This window comes from Ovis canadensis, chromosome 17 (genome assembly GCF_042477335.2).
Source record: "Ovis canadensis isolate MfBH-ARS-UI-01 breed Bighorn chromosome 17, ARS-UI_OviCan_v2, whole genome shotgun sequence".
Taxonomy (NCBI): Eukaryota; Metazoa; Chordata; class Mammalia; order Artiodactyla; family Bovidae; genus Ovis; species Ovis canadensis.
Genome location: NC_091261.1, coordinates 26165125 through 26185937, shown reverse-complemented (window position 1 = coordinate 26185937; position 20813 = coordinate 26165125). Strand labels below are relative to the sequence as shown.

General features: G+C 38.4%; 1 protein-coding gene and 1 long non-coding RNA gene across 8 annotated transcripts in view; one reads left to right on the top strand and one right to left on the bottom strand.

The window, feature by feature from the left end:
- The window catches only part of LOC138422201 (uncharacterized), an 80279-nt gene extending 60147 nt beyond the window's left edge, over positions 1 to 20132 (top strand). The window contains exons 3-4 of the long non-coding RNA XR_011249791.1: positions 17866 to 18048; positions 18138 to 20132. This is a non-coding gene — a long non-coding RNA (uncharacterized lncRNA). The remainder of the gene's footprint in view (positions 1 to 17865; positions 18049 to 18137) is intronic.
- Positions 1415 to 20813, bottom strand: part of INPP4B (inositol polyphosphate-4-phosphatase type II B) — an 883288-nt gene continuing 863889 nt past the window's right edge. For 6 of the 7 annotated variants that reach the window (XM_069556830.1, XM_069556829.1, XM_069556832.1 and 3 more), the window contains one exon: positions 1415 to 7307. In XM_069556830.1, the coding sequence (XP_069412931.1) occupies positions 7175 to 7307 (133 nt within the window). In that variant the 3' untranslated portion in view covers positions 1415 to 7174. The remainder of the gene's footprint in view (positions 7308 to 20813) is intronic. The other variant, XM_069556838.1, reaches the window with a different exon arrangement.

The window sequence follows — 20813 nt, the reverse complement described above, 5'->3', positions numbered from 1 at the left end:
TCCAGGTATTCGGCCTCAAAAGCCGACATTCCTTAGCTCTGTCCTAGAATTTTCTCCTTAGAAATAATAATTAAAGACCGCAAAGGAGCACATTTTGAATGAGAAAAGAACAATACTGAGTGCAGACCTCGGGCAATCCTTCAATGTAGGAAGCAAGCAGAGGAAACAGATCACTTAAATTCAAAGGTGAATTATCACCAAGAATGTGGTGGCTTATGATCTATCTGTTTGAAACCTGAGAAGTTATCACTCTAGGCAAGAAGCAGATCATCAGCCTCACTGCTATTGTTTAATTCTGAAATGAAGGGCTATAGCAATAAACTCATGGCTTAGGAGAGAAGGGAACTTTTGGTAGCTCAGTGTCATATTCTTGGTATTCATCCCAGTGTGCTTTCCTCTCTCATTTTAACTTCTCAGTTAAAATTTATTTAAAAATCTATTCTTGGGTCAGCCTTACTCATCAGGACCGTTGAGAGAACAGAGAACTCAGTTTTTGTTGTTATAGGGAGCCACAGAAGCATGACCATGTGCTGGGATTTTATGGGTGCTGGCTGAACACGCTCCAACTATATCCACCTACCCTCCTAACTTCCCTCTCAATAGCTCTGGAATATATTTTCTGAGTCCCTTGTCCTCTGACAGTCATGTGTGTATGTCATTTACAACACTCAAAGAACCTTTGCATGGGTGTTTAAGAGAAGAGTATTCTTACTTCACTCACGCAACCCTACTGGTTTTATGGCAGGTAGCATTTTGCTACAATTTGCTATGAATGGTTTCACCATGGAGCTATCTCTAGTATTGTTCCTGATCAGATGTAGAAAGATGCATTAGTATGAACACATACTGATGATAATAACATTACTAAGAGTTTCTTGCTACAGGATCAGATATGCTCTTGAATTCTCCAGATGGTAAAACTCCTTTCTTTCTTTACATGTAGTCAACAGTCTCATTTTAACTTTTTTTTTTTTTGCTATAGCATGGAATTAAAACTCTTTGGGATTTACCTTCTACCATCAACTGCTATAATGAATTATAATCGATAAGATCCAAAGAGCCAATAAGGAAAAGGTATCTTATGTGCTCAAATGACTAATATAATCAGTATTACAAAGATCAGTGATTTGCCCAAAGATGAAACATCTGGTTCTTGCATCTTTTAAAATTATAGTTGATTTTAGTCCCATAGAACAGCAACCCTGAAAGATGCATTCTGCTATTAATAGTTATCAACCTGGTATCAATGTAAAATTTGCACTGCAATTAAACATCATCAAAAAATTAGTCTATTTTCTTTGAAATACTATTTAGGCTATGCTTCTGCTATTTTAATAAAGTTTTAGAGATTTCTACATTGACAAAAATGAAAAAAATGTATAATTTGATATTTGAAATGAAAAAGACAGAAACATAAAAAATAAAAATCACATTTATTAAAAAAATATACACACAATGTACAATGAATATGGTTTACACAGAACAATAAAACAAAATGATATTTCTTCAAATGACAATATAAAGTGATCTAACCTATTTGTGCCTCATTTCCTAGGACTACACATTATTGGTTGATCTGGAATATATATTTAACATGAAAAGAAAACAAATGCAAATGTTTCAGCTAAGTACCACAAGAATCTGAAAATCACATATTAGGTTAAATAAAATAATAAAATATCCACAAGAGTGTATGTGTACAAAGGATTGCACATGTGATGTGAAATGGGAGTGTATATACAGTTACAGAAATGTGGCATCTGCCTTTTAAAATCTGAAAGCTCCCTGACATGAAATGGCGTTTAATATTTATAGTGATATAAAAGCATCATAAGAGCTACTAATATGTAGATAATATAGTAATCTTGCTAATACTTGAGTCAATACTGCCTGCCAGTCAATAAAATTGCACCAAGTCATCAGTAAAGATGTACTGTTGAGCTGCGCCCTTGTGTGACCTTAGAGTGTTCTGATAATTTAGGGAGACTGTGAATGTTTCATACCATGAGTATGAAAGCGCAACAGCTTAAAGAAAGACGGAAAGATGAGTGACTTTGTGGTAACGAATCCACCTGCCAATGCTGGAGTTGCAGGAGACATCCCTAGGTCAGGAATATCCCCTGGAGGAGGAAATGGCAACCCACTCAAGTATTGTTACCTGAGAAATCCCATGGACAGAGAAACCTGGTGGGCTACAGCCCACGGGATTGCAGAGAGTTGGACATGACTGAGCAACTGAGCACAACATGAAAGATAAGCAACATATGGTTTATCGGGCAACAACGCTTGTAGTGGGTCTTCTCTCCTTTAATGTTCAGTCTCTCTGGGTGCTATACTTCACTGTGAGTCATGTTTTCCTCTAAATCTAAAATTCTGACTATTCATGCAATTTATAAAAGTTCATGCTCAGGAGAGCTGATGGCATGTACATATTTTAAGTTAATACTACCTTACAATATTTTCCTACCTCCTTGATACTAATAGCCAGATATGATTTGTTTCTTTGACATCAGAAATGCTTTAGATTTCCTCTTATATGCTTAGAAATAAAACTAAGAGTGTTTAATCTGCACTATAACTCAGAAAGAAAAAAAAACAAATTTCCATACCTTAACTTTATACCTAATTGGCCTGCCATATTTTATCTAAAACAGTAACTGCATTTTTCTGTTCTTGAAGTTTTTTCTAGAGATAACATCTGTTTGGAAAGTTGTAACTTAAATTTCTTCCAAAGAAACAAAAGATCTAATACATTGGTAGTTTCTTTATAAAGTAATGAGACATAAATATGGAAGGAAAAAAGCAAAACTCTTGCAGATTGCAGCTGGGCTAAATGAATGTGGATTCTGTGAATTTACCTAAAATTGTCAATCCACTATACAACTCTCAGCAAATTATTTCCTTCAGTAGCACATAATCTGTAAAGCCTCCAGCTACTAGAGATGCCTTGTATTCAATATATTTGCTTCACTCTGCAACTGTTGATCACAGTTTTTCTCAGACCAGTTTCTTGAACTTGTGATGAAAGTTGATTTATTTCTCAAAAGATTATAAAAGGAGGCCTGTATGTTGAACTAAGCCACTGATAGACCATCCTGTTTGGAATCAAACACCTAGACATTTGTGTGATTTAGCATACTGCCAGAGTTTAATTTGTTTAATCTAACAGTTTGGTTTCCAATTGAGCTATATTTATTAGAATCTGGGCCTGGTAGTATGTTACTGCTTTTCCAGCTTTTAGCAAATGCTAAAATTATAAACTTAAAAACTGATATTGAAGTGCATTTTTAGTGATTTTCTAATTAGGCTAACATTTCCTTGAATTTTGCCTGAAGTTGTTATTGCTTACACAAAAGCTGCATTGCTAAAATTTCCCTTGCAGAACATCATAGATAATTTTTATCTATTTATTTTTGGAAATTTCACTTTTTGGCCACACAGTGGGGCATTAGTTCCTTGACCAGGGATCCAATCTGTGCTCTGCGAATTGGAAGCATTGAGTCCAGTGGAGTGGAGCAACTGGCCCACCAGGGGAGTCCCACAGAAATACATTTTTAAATTAATTATTATGACTGTTTTAAATATGAATAAACATAAACAGCAAATATTACTTATAGTCTAACAGGAGTCTTTAAAGAGGGCATAAACCAAGACAAAACTATAGCCATCTGAAGGTGACTACACTTAGTATCATTTTAGTAATACTGCTTCCAACTATGATTATTTTCTGGAGAAAAAGTGATGGTGGGATCCAGTTTTGTGCTGGTCAATGTTTAACAAGTGGTTTTCCAGGAATTCAAAGTATGGGTTGGTAGCATTTGGCAGTTTCTGGGGTATAACACCCACCATGGTCAATTTCAGGCTACCTATGTGATGTTACTGCATGCAGAGTCAGGAAGTGAAGCCTGGTTAGCATATTAGAAATATCATGTTTCCGCTGGACAGATACATTTGGCATAAATAACGTCAGCAGCAGATATAAATAGCATAATATAGTAAAATATTTAGCCTGCATTATGCTTTATCATTTTTAATAAGATTTATTCAATTGTGTTCTATATTTAATATTTAATGATGGTTGTGTTTTGAAAACTGGCTTACAGAATTTAATGGTCAGGTATTGCGAGTCAGGACCAGCCAGTTTCTAGCACACCACTATTATTCTCCTCTCAGCACCTAGCAAGCTTTGCATAGGAGGGGATTGGGTTTGCTTGGGAAGAAAATTCTAGGCAAAATACCATACTTAGTTGAGAGAAAAAAGGGAAGTATCTCCCACCCAGATGCTTCCTTTTAAGACCTCACATCCTCAGAATAAGAGGTCATAGTCTTATAAAGTAAAGACTGGAGCTTAGTTACCTGGAGTCCTGCTCTCACTGGGCAGCTGGTCATTTCAGTACAATCTGTCAGCAGGATCAGACAGCTGCTCTGACTCATGGGATTACTGGATTGACCAAACTATTTACATCAAAGGATTGTTTGGGCAGAGTGTTGACAAAACCCAAGGTAATATTGACAAGAAAGGAACAATCGCACAAGAAATAAATGCAAGTGTACATCTAAAATATGGGTCTGCTTCAATAAAATATTTCAAACTTTATGTTCAGCTGTTCTGCAGAGCATTTTGCAGGCTCTGGATCTTTGGTCACTGGGTCAAACACAAATAGGATTGCACTTTCCCTTGTTTTTAAGTATGCTTTCTGTAGGACTTTGTAAATAGCTAATACTAAAGTGTTATCTACTTTTGATGACATCAGAGGGCAAACATGTTTTTGAGCAAAAAAATTATCTTGTTTGGAAATGTTTTCTTGGTTCAGTGTCTGGCTCAATGTGATCTCTTAAAACAGAATGACTGGTGCATCTTTTTAAGTGAAAATGGAAGCAGAAAAGCATGAGTGAGCCTGTGTTTGTACAAAAGAGCTTTTAAAACTTTTTGTATAACATTTTCTCTTTGATTTAGAAAGGTTCAGTAATTTAAGAAATAATGAAGTAGTTTTCCAAGGATACTTGAAATATCTCTTAGGAAAGGGGTGACATTACTGTCGCTATGAAAAAACATTTGCTTGATGAAATCTACTTTTAGAATATGAACAAATATAGGTTTCCAATAGGGGAATGCAGAAAACTATGTTAATAATAAATGAGAAAATACATTACCTTCATTTCTATTACAGTAAGTTCTACTCTTTGAGAACTTCTATAATAGTACTTCATAAAAAAAAAAAAACTGAAATGTTTTCCACAAATAGAAAACCCTACTGTTGGTTTTCTGGTTAATAAATATTCTTTTCATATTTTAATCAAGAGGTTTCATTTTTAAAAATACAAACAAAAACTATTGTTCATAAGAATATTTACAAGATGATAAATCACTTAAGGAACTCAAGACTGCTATCTGATATACTGAATGTGGCTTCTCAGTTACTTAAGGGAATTATTGTCATACCAACCGTTTTACCTTAAATCCAAAGGGATAATGAAAATAACCACAAATCTTACCATTTTTAAATGAAACTGAACAATTTAAAGATCACATTTACTCATTGAAATTGAGAATGAGGTATAAAGGAGAACAAGATAACCTGTCCATGAATAGATCCATAGCACACAGCATCTTTTCATGAAAAAGGCTGTAAATATTTTGACAACTGCCTCAAGTATAATGCCCACAAGTCCTTAACTAAAATAACAGATTGACAACTCTAGCATTAAAAGCCTCAGAGGGTTATTTAAAATTGCAGCAATTTGAAAAACCCAACATGAGCCTGGAGATCTGTTTGGAATCTCTATTTCAATAGGTATCTTGGTTGAGGAGCTATCATATCAGCTAGGAAAGCTACAGATGATTTGCTGAATGTGGTCATCACTAAGTGGTATCTATGTAACAGGTCTCCGGCATTTTCAAGGGAGGTTCATGCTCTGGATTGCATGCTCCTCTGATAAGAACGGAAAACATATAAATTCTCAAAATATGGAGAAAATAAATGTCATTTGTTTAGACCTTTGTACTTTCAGTTTCAATTACAGCAATACATGCCAACGCCTATTTAACCAGTATCCTTCCCAAATTTTCATGTATCTATTTAGGGGGGCAATTTACAGATCAGATAAGCCACAAGCTACAAGGTAAGAAGGGATTGTAACCAGGGTTCTAAAATCATCTAGCTGAGTAACTGGGGACATATCTTCCTTGTACTTTAGCCATTTATAATATTTATAATGTTATACACGATGATCTCTAAGGCAATGTCTGATTTGTAGTTTTAGGAAACTTATGGTGTTATTTTACCAAGTAAGGGCAAATTTGAAATTCAGTTTAGGAGAAATAATTGTTTTGGTTTATCATTAATTATGGTAGCATAAGTTTTAAAAGGTTCATTCACATATACTAATCTATGCCAGGCAATGCATAGTTACATCACTGATTGAGACATATTAAGATAAATGCTAGAAAACACCTCAAAGATATTTTACAGTCTTTCATGAACTTGACTACATGAAGTTTCGGCTGATGTGGCAAATCAATCCAAGTCAGAGTTTTGAAAAGATACCATGTTTTCAAAAAGTATTTTTATTGCTTTATTAACACTGTCCATCAACATTTTTAGAAGGACTGGTCACACCTTCACAGGATGACAGAGTCTTTACAAGCACATAGGAACTGCTTCTGTAGTCAGGTTCACAAGTTAACACTCCCTAATTTCCATTCACTAGAAAAATATTTTTAAAGCCCACAAATGGGCTCTCAGGTTGTATATGAGAAAACATGGGAAGTATCTCAAAGCCTCGCTCCCCTTGATACTCTCCTATCATCGCTTTGGAGTGAGAATGCCACTCTCTGAATCCCACCTCCAGAACCCCTGAAGCAACTTAGGTTTTTCTCAGAATGTCTTTCATTAAAAATCCCATGAATGAAATGTACACTTTTTGAACTGATCTCAACCAGCGAGAATCAATACATAGAAGCTTGGAACTAGAAACACAATATGATTTAAGATTTGTTTAACGGATTTCTTTCGGAGTCATATGCTGATAACTAACTCAAGCAATCCCTATATCTGGGTGAACATTCCTGATCATCCCCTTCCACAAATTCATAACAATGAAAACAGAAAAACGGTGGAGATTTTCCAATGGAAGCGTATTTGTGTTCCTGTTTATTTACATGTTGGTAAACTTAGGTGTCAGCTTTTCCATAAGTCCCCTCTGGAGGTCTGTAGTACTTGGGGAAAGCCATCAGCTGCAGCATGTTGAAAGCATACTTTCTGCATTTGATATTCTTCAGTACATTTTCTATGCGGCATCCTTCTCTGGTGAAAGGGGAAAAAGCACAACTTCATGAAACACAGAATAAATAAATATGCTTTATTTGTTCAATGCAGAGTTGCAGCAACAGTCCGAGTAAAAATAACAAAGATTCAACTCTACATTTTTTTTTTTCACAAATGATGATACATCTTACAAAATTAAATCCTAGGCCAGGCCCAATACCATTATTGCCCTCGGAAAAAATGATGAGTAGAGTCCCTTTGCTCTTAACATATATTTAAGGTTTAATAAACTCTTTAAATATAATTTGATCCACAATACAGCTTCATTTTCATTTCATAAATATATCTGCCTTTTTATAACTTTTCCACAAATGAATTTCTCAGTCTCTTTAAAACACATGAACATCTACACGTAGCCCTAAGGATGTAGGTTCTAGGAATAAGGCATTTAATTAAGTCTGGCCCTATAGATTTTTAAAGGAAAGTTTCATCTCTATTTGACTGCATTATTTCAGCTGTGCAACGAGGAGGAAAATGGCTTTCCAAACAGCCTGGTCCAAGTCTCAGCTTTATCAAGAGGAGTGCTTGTGTACAGATAGTACAAAAGTCACAGGTGCTGAAAATGGGGCATCGAGACACAAACAAGACTTGGTTAAAAAGAATAGAAAAGCACATTGAGAGCAAAATCAACCCAAACCATAGTTACAAACGGATTCATTTAATTACAAAACAGAAATAGCCATTCTCTCCAGAACGTTACTTGACAGAAAAAAGGTTAATTGCAGCAAAGAAATCACAGAACTAACAGGTTAAGAAATCGAACAGAGGGTTCTATCAGCTGATGGCGACAATGGAATCAGCACAGTGGAAATCGAGTCTGGATGGAAGGAACCTCCCACATCTGTAGGACTTGTCTCAGGGTTCCGGGGTGTTGTGCAAATTCAGTCTTAATTTCTTTAAACAAATGGAAATGGGAAGAGGAACAGGAGGTGCAGAACTTCAAGCTTTCAGGATTCTGTTCTTTGTCTTATTCCAAAGACAGGAATTTAAAAATTCTTCTTGAGCTAGTTAACAGTTGGGAAATGCTTTTCCATGAACAAAAGAGCGAAATAATTCACTTAATGCATAGTACTTTTTTTCTTTTAGCTTTTAGGAAAAACAAATAAAACACAATTCAAACATTTGCTTTTTCTTTTTCTTTTTTTTAAATTCTGTGAATCTGAAAATGTAGAAATTACAGCATTGTCCCCATAATTTATAGTCCATTGTCAGTTGTAGAAAAGAAAGGAATACAACATAAAACTTATTGGTATTTGGCTAAAAGTAATGCAAGACTTAAAATAAGCCACACGACTAGCAGGTGTGAGCTGACAAGCAGCAAGGCGACAGGATAGAAGTGTCGAGAAGTTGGCTTGTTATCAGTTAGACAGCCTGTTTCGGGATCGTCAGATTCATTCAGTGCTCCCTGGGTTTGTCTGCTGTTAAACAGGGAGGGGGGCAAGGAGTCAGGGGAGAAAAGAAAATAGTATAGCATTCACACAGTAAAGAAACTCAACCTTATATATCCTGAAATACAACACATTATCTTATATCTTACAGAAATTTCAGATGAAGTTTTTATGCTAAATAGACCCAAATGCATCCTGCATACTTTTTCTACCTGGACTACAGTGGCAAATATATTAAAAAAATGAAGATTCTTTGTGCTTTTTGTGCAAAAAGAAAGAGAGAGATGCTATGATGATATTCACATGGGGCAAATATATATTTTGCCCCAAGGAAAAATTCAAGAAGCATAACAGCACCGATAGAGAACATGACATGGATAAAACTAAAGTACGGATCAGCCCATAAAAAATAATCTGATAAATCAATACATCTCTGGAAAATGAAATGAGAAACACAGTATGTAGTGAAGGAAACAGATGTGTTTGGCACATTCAAACACACCATCTATTGTTTCTGTACGTATATAATGTATTTAAAGTTATAAAAATGATTTATGGAAATGGCTTGGTATTTTAAATGAATTAAACACCTGACATGTCATCCTTGCCAGCCATAAGATTAGTTTAACAAAACCTGACTCAGCACCCTTCCACTGGTTCAGCTCATAAATTATGTTGTCTCCCGCTTATCTTCCTAAAATGAGGCCAAATATATTTCCTATAGACTCCTGAGCTTAAAGGAGATTCATATTTGCAGAGTGACATGTCAAAAAAGAAACGATTCTAAATTTCCAGGTTGCGTATTTTCTGTGTAAGTGAAAAACAAGCATTTATAATTCGGCTGAAAAGCAGTTCCAATCATGCCATATTTGAAATAAGCCATACTGATGTGAGTTGAAAACACAGATTCTTTTCTATGGTATAGTTCATCAGTATTCAGAGTATTCAGAATTTCAGTCACTTAGTTGTCAAGGCATTTTTGATCTCTATCAGCTCCTCCAGGTTTTAAAGCAGAAAAACAGGGGTTGTTCAGTCTATGAACAGTGCTATGTATGCAAAAGTACCTTCTAAACAAGCCCCTTGCCATCCATGACTCCTTTTCAACCAGTGGCAGCCTCTGAAAACCCCCTACACAGAGATTTTTGACCTCGTGTCCACTACAACCAGTGGCCACATGTGGACAAACAGCAGTCTTGATGATTTTAAACAGTGATCTGACTCCATTTAAATCAGTCATACAGGCCTGGGTTCTAGTTGTTCCCTTGTTGTTGGGTGAAGACCTACGAGTTTTGTAGCCAGTGACAAAGTGAACTACTCTTATCTGGAAAATGAGTAGTTTATTGTGTGAAATGGAGTACTATTTAATCCCTATTGTCAGTTGCACTTGGTTACTTGTTCAACTTTCTACTGCTTACTAGGTAGGAAATATGTAGTAGATTTTAACATTATGGATATTCCCCCACCTTTACCCCTTGGTATCCACATGTGGGAATGGGAGATTGGAATTGACATATATGCACTCGTGATACTATGTATAAAATAGATAACAAATGAGAAAATACTGTATATTCCAGGGAGGTCCACTCAGTACTCTGTGGTGAACTAAATGGGAAGGAAATCCAAAAAAGAGGGGAGATATATATATGTACAGTTGATTCACTTTGCTGGGCAACAGAAGCTAACATGACATTGTAAAGCAACTATTATTCAATATACATTTTGTGGGAGGTGGGAGGGAGGTTCAAGAGGCAGGGGACATATTGCATACTTATGGCTAATTCATGTTGATGAATGACAGAAATCAAACCAATATTGTTAAGCAATTATTTTTCAATTAAATTTAAATAAATTAAAAAAATAAGATATGGATACCTTTGAATGTGACTAACAAAAGCTTTCTTGTCCAATATTATTTTTCTTTTTTTTTATTACTTTTCTAATATCATCTTTACTAACGCTCACTCCAGTCCACTATTAAGATGAAGGTTATCTGTAGCAAATTAACTTTGTTAAAACCTTGGTTTCTTTCCAATGATTCTTGTTAAGAGAGAAGTACAAAGTCTCATGTATCATTTACCTATTATCTGCTATTATCTATCTATCATAATATAAATAGTACATTCTGATTACAAATTAGGGTTACATATTAACCTCAATCTATCAATCATATTATATAAATGCTTTCTCTTTCCCACTGGTTACTCATTGACAGGCTGAGGCACAGACAACTGGTCAACCAGGAAGTTGAAACAATCTTATAACAGTCGTTACTTCAAATACAAGGGACTCATTCATACCAGATGGTTTTTTTTTTTTCCCTACAATTGCCAGGGCACATTTATTATCTTCCAAGTCTTCTTGTTAAACATGCCTTCCAAGTCAAAGTACTACGTTAAAAGACTGGGTTCTTTTGAGGGGCAGTTTTATAATTGAATTAATTTGTTGCTTACTAATTTTAGTCTCTGGAGATTAGAATAATATATTAACAATGCCTTTGACATAGTCTTCCTATTCTTCAGCTGAAAGCAACATAACCTATAAGGCTGCCATAGCATGTAGAGCTTGAGGCCCTGACTATGTCACCCAGTGGGTACAGATGCTCTTGGGGCTGCTTTCCTGCTTCCTGCTAAGAACAGCACACATGTTTATTTCTTCAGGGCCACTAATGAATTTTTCAGCACTCTGCAAGTGTAAATGCAAAGGATGTGCTAAGTAATAATATTAGTAATTTCCTCCTTGGGAGATTATGACGAATAATTAATTAGTGGCTGCCTGGCATGGCATCCTGACAACCCAGTGTCATTAGCTTTAGCCATCAGTGTCGGGTAGATCACCATGGAAGCAAATCACAATGTCGTCTCCACTGAAAATGTGACATGATGAGACATTTAAGGGCAGTTACTGAATCTGCAGGATAGAAAATTATTTTTTTTCTTCAAAGACCTGTGAAAGTAATCACTTAAAATAGAAACAAGTAAAAATGTGTCTCATTCTTAAACACATCACTGCGTACATGAGGAGACATTTCCTTAAATAAAATCCAACGTGCATGACTTGATATTTGGTTATTTCCCCCTCTTTTCTATCACTGATTACTGCTGTGTCCTAGATCACAAGGCTGACAAGCCCCCCACTACAGGTATCCTCTCAAATCATTCAGACCTCTGAAAATACAAGGTAGAGTCTTCCTATCTCCCCGTGTTGGGTAATTATTCATGAATAATGTTGCTATTTGATATTTTATTCCTTTAACCACTGTAGCTCTTCAAGCTCCCCCAAAGGAAAATTAGCAATTAAAACTGAATTGAAAAATCTTTCCTTCTGACCAGAAAGCCGATTTCCTCCCATGCTAAAATGAGACCATTTCATGTTTAATTACATTCAAGTTCGGAGTTATAGGCATAGCATCTTGAAATGACGAGCCGAGATTTTAGAGCCAATATCTCACTGGGCTTTATCTGAGTCCACATTCATCTGATAAGTCGATCTTAATAGAGCACCATGTTTCAGGCTCTAAAATGTTGGATTGTGTCAGATTTTAAACTGGCAGACCTGTGTAGAGATGAATATAATGTAGGTCTTTATCAATAAGAGATTTGAGAGTGGTATCTACATCACAGAACAGGAGATTCTCAGATGTTAAGTGACTAAGAAGTCTTCAAGTTGAATTATACATTTTATAGATGAGAAAATAAATTTAAAGGCTTTGCCTAGGCTTCTACAGCAGTAAGTTGTAAGAGAAAGGATCCTGAGAATGCAGTTTGCCTAGTTCACAGCTTGCTTATATGATAGTCTGGTAAAATAAGGGGAGAAGGATTTTTTGCTTGCCATCTAGATTTAGGTCCAGTTTTAAATATAATGACTCAAAATACACTTAGGTGTCAAATTACCAAAACTTTCCAAAAATTTAGCTTATAATTAGAATATTGAAAGTATACTTCCAGGACTTCTTTTTTTAAAAAACTGTGCAATTGTTTAAATATGGGGGGGGTGTTTTAATAAAAGAATATCAAGGTTAAGATAATTTCCACTGGTTTAGAAGCAAGACTGGGCTTCCCACAGGGCACTAGTGTTAAACAACCTGCCTGCAAATGCGGGAGAAGTAAGAGACGTGGATTTAATCCCTGGGTTGGGAAGATCCCCTGCAGGAGGGCATGGCAACCCACTCCAGTATTCTTGCCTGAAGAATCCCACGGACAGAGGAACCTGGTGGGTTACGGTCTATGAGGCTGCAAAGAGTCAGACACAACTGATATGACTTAGCATGCACGCAGAAGCAGGATTAGCTTTTGTGGCCACTGAATCTTCAGAAACATTTAAAATGCTTTCTTCATTTTAACTGGATTTCAGAATCTAATACAAAATACATTGTCACCCACAGGAAAAACCCCTAAATTAGGAAATTCCTCAGAAGACATAAGAGTATGTCACTGTTTGGAGTGTCCTGATCATAGAATGTTTTCAATAATCATAGACAAGTTTGCTATAAAAGAGAGAGCAGTGTTAAGTGAAATCACAGTCAGAGGAAGCACGAGTCCTTGGCATAGGACACTGCATGCATTTCTGGATGTGACATGCTAAGGGGAGGGCTACTGTGAACTAGACGATGCCAGAGCAAGGTCACCAGGAAAATGATAGTGGGCCTGGGAACCTGGAAAAATTATAGTGGGCTTGGAAACCTGGCAAAGCAGGAAAGACTGGGTGCAATGGGAAAGGATTCCATTGGCTTAGAGAAGAGGGACATTTATGGTTAAGTGGTTGTTGATTTCAGATAGTCAAAGATTCAATCGCTTAAAGTCTGGGCAAACTGCAAAGCAATGGAAGTGCCTGAAGCAAGGACAGAGATCTCCATGTATCATAGTCAATCATGTGACAGCTACTGTATAGATATTACAGTAAGTCTCCAGCATAGCCAATGAGCTCCCTTCTGAGAGCATGTTCGTAAGTTCAATTTGTTGGTAAGTCCAACCAGGTTAGCCTAGGTACCCAACTAACACAATCGACTATATAGTATTACTACTGTACTGTAATAGGTTTATAATACATTTCATACAAGTATACATAAAAAGCAAACAGACACACAAAACCAAAGAAAACATTTTTAATCTCATGGTATAGCACCTTTATGGAGAAGGCTCCGCACTCCAGTACTCTTGCCTGGAAAAGCCCATGGACGGAGAAGCCTGGTAGGCTACAGTCCATGGGGTCACGTAGAGTTGGACACAACTGAGCAACTTCCCTTTCACTTTTCACTTTCATGCATTGGAGAAGGAAATGGCAACCCACTCCAGTGTTCTTGCCTGGAGAATCCCAGGGCCGGGGGAGCCTGGTGGGCTGCCGTCTATGGGGTCGCACAGAGTCAGATACCACTAAAGCGACTTGGCAGCAGCAGCAGCACAGCACCTTTAAAAGTACAGTAGTACAGTACCACAGCTGGCACACAGGAGCTGGCATGGAGTGAACAAGCAAGAAGAGTTACCGGCTGGAGGAGGGAGAGGAGGTGGGAGATGGTAGAGCTGAAGGACTGTTAGCAATTGGAGACAGAGGGCAAGCTGCAATCTTGCTTATCCCCAACACTGATGGCACAGGTTCTGATTGCTTGCTGGAACCAGATGGGTGTTCGCATCTTCACAAGTTTGCAACTTAAAGGCTCGTATGTAGGGGACTTACTGTATCTTATTCATTTCTTACAAACAGTCCAATGGGTTGGTATTATTATCCCCCACAGGCTAAAAAGGATTATAAAACTTGCTCAAGCAGCAGATAGGGAATTTTTATCTTCATCTTACTAATAGAAAAACCATATTCCTTTCACTTTATGATTGGGTTCCTTTCAGCACAGATTTCCCCCTACCTCTCAGAAACTGGCAGATGCGATTTCTTGCTAGTTGCTAGATTAGATTAAGCAACCTCTAAAATTACTTTCACCTCTACCTTCCTGTGATTCTTTGATTCTATCAAGACATAAAGGCACACTCTAGAGACGCATATTTTTCTACTAATAAAATAGTTGACAGTTCAATAAGAAATAGTTGGGGTATAGGGCAAAAATCAAAGAATGCAAAGAATGATGACATTGTATTTAGTCTCTCAAGTCTCTTGCTCATTCTTACCTGCTTTCAGAATTTTAAAAAAAATCTGACATATTTAATGTTTAATTTTCCCCCCACATCTCTTCTTGCATTCTTCTTCCAATTTCACTCTTTTAGTTTCACAAAGTATCTAGACAATCAGAGTATCTTCTTGTCAGAATAAGGAAGGCTCTTGGGACTTCCCTGGTGGTCCAGTGGCTAAAACTCTGCACTCCCAATGCAAAGGACCCTGGTTCAATCCCTGGTCGGGAAACTAGAGCCTGCATGCCACAACTACGAGTTCGTATGCTGCACAGCCAAATAAATAAATACACATAAATACTTACTTAAAAAGAAGCAAGGCTTCAAGTAGTGACACTTTCAGATAGTGTTTAACACTGCTTTGAATTTTGCAGACGCCCAGAAAAACAACAAGATAACTAAAAATGTTTTATAAAAAAAGTTTAAAAAGGGAAAGAGACAGAATGAATGAGTTCAAAGTGTAATTGCTTCCATCAGACCATTTTCAGAGAATTGATACCAGTTTTGATCTTCGAATTTTAGCATGGAGAATATTTGGATGGGGTCCAGAAAGAAATACCATAAACGATTAAAGGGCTGAAGAAAAAAAGCTTCCGAGGAAGTATTTAAGGTTAATTTTGTTTGGATAAAGAAGAAGGTTAATATGTGGTGTGACTGCCACATTTGACTGTACGTAAGACAGTGGTAAAATCATTTTTGAGGTATTAAATTATGTGTTGCTCTCTTACATTTTACCCTGTAGCATAAAGCACGTCTCCGGGGATTTTAGCAGCGCTGAAAGCAAGAGCAGTCTGGACTAAATAGATTTGGTGTCCTTTAATCTTACAACAGAGAATGTGTGAGGTGTCCACTGAGGGGGCAAAAGGGTCTTTGAGGGTTGAAAGAGAAAAGAGAGAGAGAAGGAGAAAGAAGGGCAGGGAGGGAGGGAAGGCGGGGAGACTGAGAGAGAGAGAGCAAGCACAGCGGGGAGAAGACAAAGGGACAAATGTTGGTGCTCCCAGAGGATGACACCCTGTGTGGGGAGGCAGGACCATGGATGGCAGGGAGAAGGGGGAGCCAGCACATGCATCAAAGGGGCTGGCCCTCCATCACTGGTCTGCTTTGCCAAAGGCTCCCTTGTCGTACGCTTGGCTTGGATGCAAGGATATGAAGCAGCTTAAAGGCCCCATCATGAATAGGAAATGGGCATATCAGCAGCTGATGAGTGATACAAACAAGGCTTCTAGAAGTTTCAGTGCAAAATAAGACTGACAAGTGGAGAGCTCAAAACAGTAGGAACCGATTTCCCACCAGCCTGGCTGGACAGGAGCTGAAATGTTGAATGAAGTTTATTTAAATAAATTATTTAAAAAGAAAACCAAGCCCTATTACCTTATATATACCTTGGTTAGTAAACAGGTTATAGGGCAATTCTACAAAGAAGTATATAGATGCAGGTATATGCCTATAACTCATTTTCTATTTCCCATGTGATGTTATTAGCTTTACTTTGTATAACAGCTACTACAGTTGACTTAGTTTTGATGGCTTCAAAGTATCAGTCAGAGAGAAGAAATCAGATTAGCCAATAAAACATTCTGTGAGTGAATTTGTGGCAAAAGAACTTAAAAATATACACAACTCTGGTCTCACCACTCCAGTTTGTCGCTCTCTGGGACTGGGAAGAATTTTTACACCCCAGTAAAGAGAAAGCTAACAAGAAAAAATATAAAACTTCTGATTCCATTCTTGATAGGCACCAGGAAAACTGTAATGAGGTAAATTTATGGACACCCAGCTTTCCTGGTGGGGCAGGGAACCCGGCAGAGCAGGCAGCCTGACTCCATGGGCTGTTCTTTGCTCTCAAATAAAAATAAAAGTCCATGTATGCCTATGGTATTCTGAAGGTGCCCTGGGAAAGTAGTGGGTATCTAACAACAGATATGCATTTGGACACACCAAACAGGAAAGAAGGGCTTCCCTGATGTCCAGTGGCTGAGACTTTGTGCTTCTGATGCAGGGGGCCTGGGTTTAGTTCCTGGTCAGGGGAATAGATTCCATATGCTGCAACTAAGAGTTTGCATGTATCAAGGAAGGTGGAAGATCCTATGTGCTGCAACGAAGACTAAGCATGTTAAAAAGCAGAGACATTACTTTGCCGGCAAAGGTCTGTATATCAAAGGTATGGCTTTTTCCAGTAGCCATGCATGGATATGAGAGTTGGGCCATAAAGAAGACTGAGCACCAAAGAACGGATGCTTTCATACTGTGGTGCTGCAGAAGACTCTTGAGAGTCCCCTGGATAGCCAGGAGATCCAACCAGTCAATCCTAAAGGAAATCAATCTTGAATATTCATTGGAAGGGCTGATGCTGAAGTGGAAACTCAGATACTTTGGCCACCTGATGGGAAGAGCTGACTCCTTGGAAAAGATGCTGATGCTGGGAAAGACTGAAGGCAGGAGGAGAAGGGGATGACAGAGGATGAGATGGCTGAATGTCACCGTCAATTCAATGGCCATGAGTTTGATCAAATTCCAGGAGATAGTGAAGGACAGGCAAGCCTGGCATGCTTCAGTCCATGGGGTCACTAAAAGTCGGACATGTGACTTAGCAACTGAACAAAAATAACAGAAAAGAACATCAGCTCAGCCTCCCAACACCCACTTGGTTAAATTCCAATCTTCCCTTTTAAAGGGGTAATGTTAAGATTACCCAATAGCAATACTGAGAGATTACATAAAGGCACCTACCATATTCTCAGCACTAAAAATAAGTAAATAGGAAAATAAAAAATTCTCTCCCTATCCCTTCTCTTGGGCTTCCCAGGTAGCTCAGTGGTAAAGAATCCATCTGCCAATGCAGGAGCTTCGAGAGATGTGGGTTTGGTCCCTGGGTCAGGAAGATTGCTTAGAGAAAGAAATGGCAACCCACTCCAGTATTCTTGCCTGGGAAATTCCATGGACAGAGGAGCCGGGGGGCTACCGACCGTGGGGTTGCGAAAAGTCAGACACGGCTGAACAACTAAACAACAAATCCCTCCTTTTGCTAAATCTCAGTTTTCAGACAAGGAGTACGTTGGCCAGATGTACAGCCACTTAGCTCGGGCTCTTTCTCCTCTCATTGTCTCTAATGCTGAGATGCCCCAGGATTCAGGACAGCACCCTTCTGGTTCCTGTACTACAGATACTGCTTCCAGGTGATTTCAGCCAGTCCGCTGACATAACTATGATGATATGATGGTGAGTCTCAAATTTCTCTCTCCTTACTTTACACTTCTCTAAATTACAGACACATATATTGCATCTTCACTTGGATGCTTACCTTACAGACATTTTAAAGTAACGAAGCATGGAAGAATACGCCACCCCCAAATATGCCACACTGGCATAAGGATTATTTCGAGCTAAAGGCACTTGAAAAACAGCAGGTGCAGGAAGAGTACTCTGACCTCCCCTTTTCTTCCTGAAAGCAAGAGATAAAACCACTGCATGATAGCTGCCCTGCCACTACGAGGGGGAAAGAAACATTCTTATCACCAGAGACTGGAGTCAACGCCGAGAGAATTCTATACAGCAGGCCTAGATGAGAGCACTCCTATCTTCTTCTAGCCCCTCCCCTGCATGCCCCATATATTTCAGTTATTTTTCCACAATTGCTTTTCTTCGTTCAACCTGGTATAAACGCATTTCGGTTTTGACATTTCTTTGGATCTCCATTTTCTTTTGAGAATTTCCATGTATATGTAGTGTGTTTGCTTTTCTCCTGTTAATGTGTCTTATGGCAGTTTCATGCTCAGGCCCAGCCAGAGACCCTAGGAGGGCAGAGGAAAAGTTGTACCTCCCATCTAGTTCCAAGGTCACGTCTTAACTTGAGTCCATGTTCTCTGCTACCATTACACACCAGTTGCTCTTTTCCTTCCTATCACAGGAAATGACATTCAGCCACTCTCAGACATTCGTGTTGAGCGCTCAACTCCCCCTGATTCTTCTTCACTATTTACCCTGCATCCCTCCATCCATCAACCAGTCAGACCACTTGGCGCCATCTCCCCTGCTGCGACCTGCCTATGACCCTCCATCATTGTAGGCTTATACTAATAGAAGCTGGTTTCCTGTCTTCTCCACTCTTGCTCCTCTATTATGTTTTCGTAAATGGCAAAGCAACCAACACACTCTTCTGGTCACATCCTAAAACCATGTCCCCAAGAGCTTTTATGGAACGAAAATCCATCTGCATACCAGGCTCCCACAGGGAGCCAGGCTTGTCAAAATACCAGCGGTGCTTATCCATATGCAAGGAGATGCAAATATTCTCAACTGCTCAGCACTGAGACCAAGGCTCCTGAATCTCAAGGAGGAAGTTCAGGTATATCTTCTTTCGCTACAATCTCTTGGGTTTTTCAGGTTTTTTCAATCCCTTCCCACTCTTGCCATTTTCATGAGATTCTAGTCAGTTAGATAAATCCTGCCAGCCTTTCAAAGTGATGGACTTTGGGTTTTCTTTGCTGCATCTGGAATGGATGAAGCCGAGTACGGACCAGTTCAACATCAGACATCACCACCACAGTACTGGCATTATTAAACATTCATTTCTACTCCATCTTGGAATGAGATGCTCCAGAAGGATCACCTTAGTGTTCTTGCCCCTGGAATCGTCATTTTCTTCTCTAGGAGAGCGTTTCTTTCTCCTGATTTCAACTTTTTGCCATTTCTCTTTCTCTTTCTCCTATTCCCACCATCCCAAGTGAACTGCACAAAGCCACAATTTATATTAGCAACTTCTGAACCTGAAGTCTTACGAAAATCCTAGTGAAAGAGAATAAATACATTTAATAACCATGGAGTGGGTTTTTAGATACAAGCATGTGGTTAAAAACAACAGGTACTCAACTATGACAATGACCGAAGATAAAATATAAAGTCCACCAAGGACAAAGAACTCTAAGCTATGACTCAAAGTGCTTTACATGTATTATCACTGATCTAGGCTATGGAGATTTAAAGATCAGGGAAGGAAGGCATTTTAGAGAAATTAACTTTTGTGATGGACAGTGAAGGCTGAACAGAATTTCAATGGTGAGAAATTGTGTGGAGTTTTGGGGGATGTAAATAGCACAGAAAGTCACGGAGAAAGGAAAATGTCAGATGCACTTAGGAATGACCCACAGTTCACTTTGGTTGCAATAATGTGGCAGAAAGGAAATAAATGAAGACAGAAAAATTAAAATTAGTATTTTCTTTCTCGTTGGTTATATATTTTGGACTTTTTCTGAAATGAACACCTCTTTTGTGACAAGAAATTCAACTAAATTGTTTTAAAATGAGATGGGGCTATGTTGTAAATGTTTGTATTGATGATAAAAACTTAGACTTTATTTTCGAAATGATGGGTGGACAAACACTGAGGACCAATGAGGAGTGGGATGGTGTGATGAGCTATGCACAGCACCTAGCTGCAGCAGCCGAGATGGCTCGAGCCAGGCCTGCAGAAGGGATGGAATAAACCAGAGACATGGAGACCAATCAGGGCTGACCATCAGACATGGAGACCAACCAGACATGGAGCCAATCAGTGGCTCAGACAGTCAAGAATCTGCCTCCAATGCAGGAGACCTGGGTTTGATCCCTGGGTCGAGATGATCCCCTGGAGAAGGAAATGTCAACCCACTCCAGTATTCTTGCTTGGGGAATTCCATGGATAGAATTTTCAAATGTTTTTTGAAATTCAGTTGGACTGCTGGGCTATATAGTCCATGAGGTTGCAAAGAGTTGTACACAACTCAGTGACTAACACGCACACACACAAGGAGACCAGCTGAAAGTGTTAATTGCTCAGTAATGTCCAATTCTTTGTGACCCCATGGACTGCAACCCACCAGGTTCCTCTATCCATGGGATTTTCTAGGCATGAATATTTGAGCGGATAGTCATTCCCTTCTCCAGGGAATCTTCCCAACCCAGAGACTGAATCTGTGTCTCCTGCATTTTGGGCAGAATCTTTACCA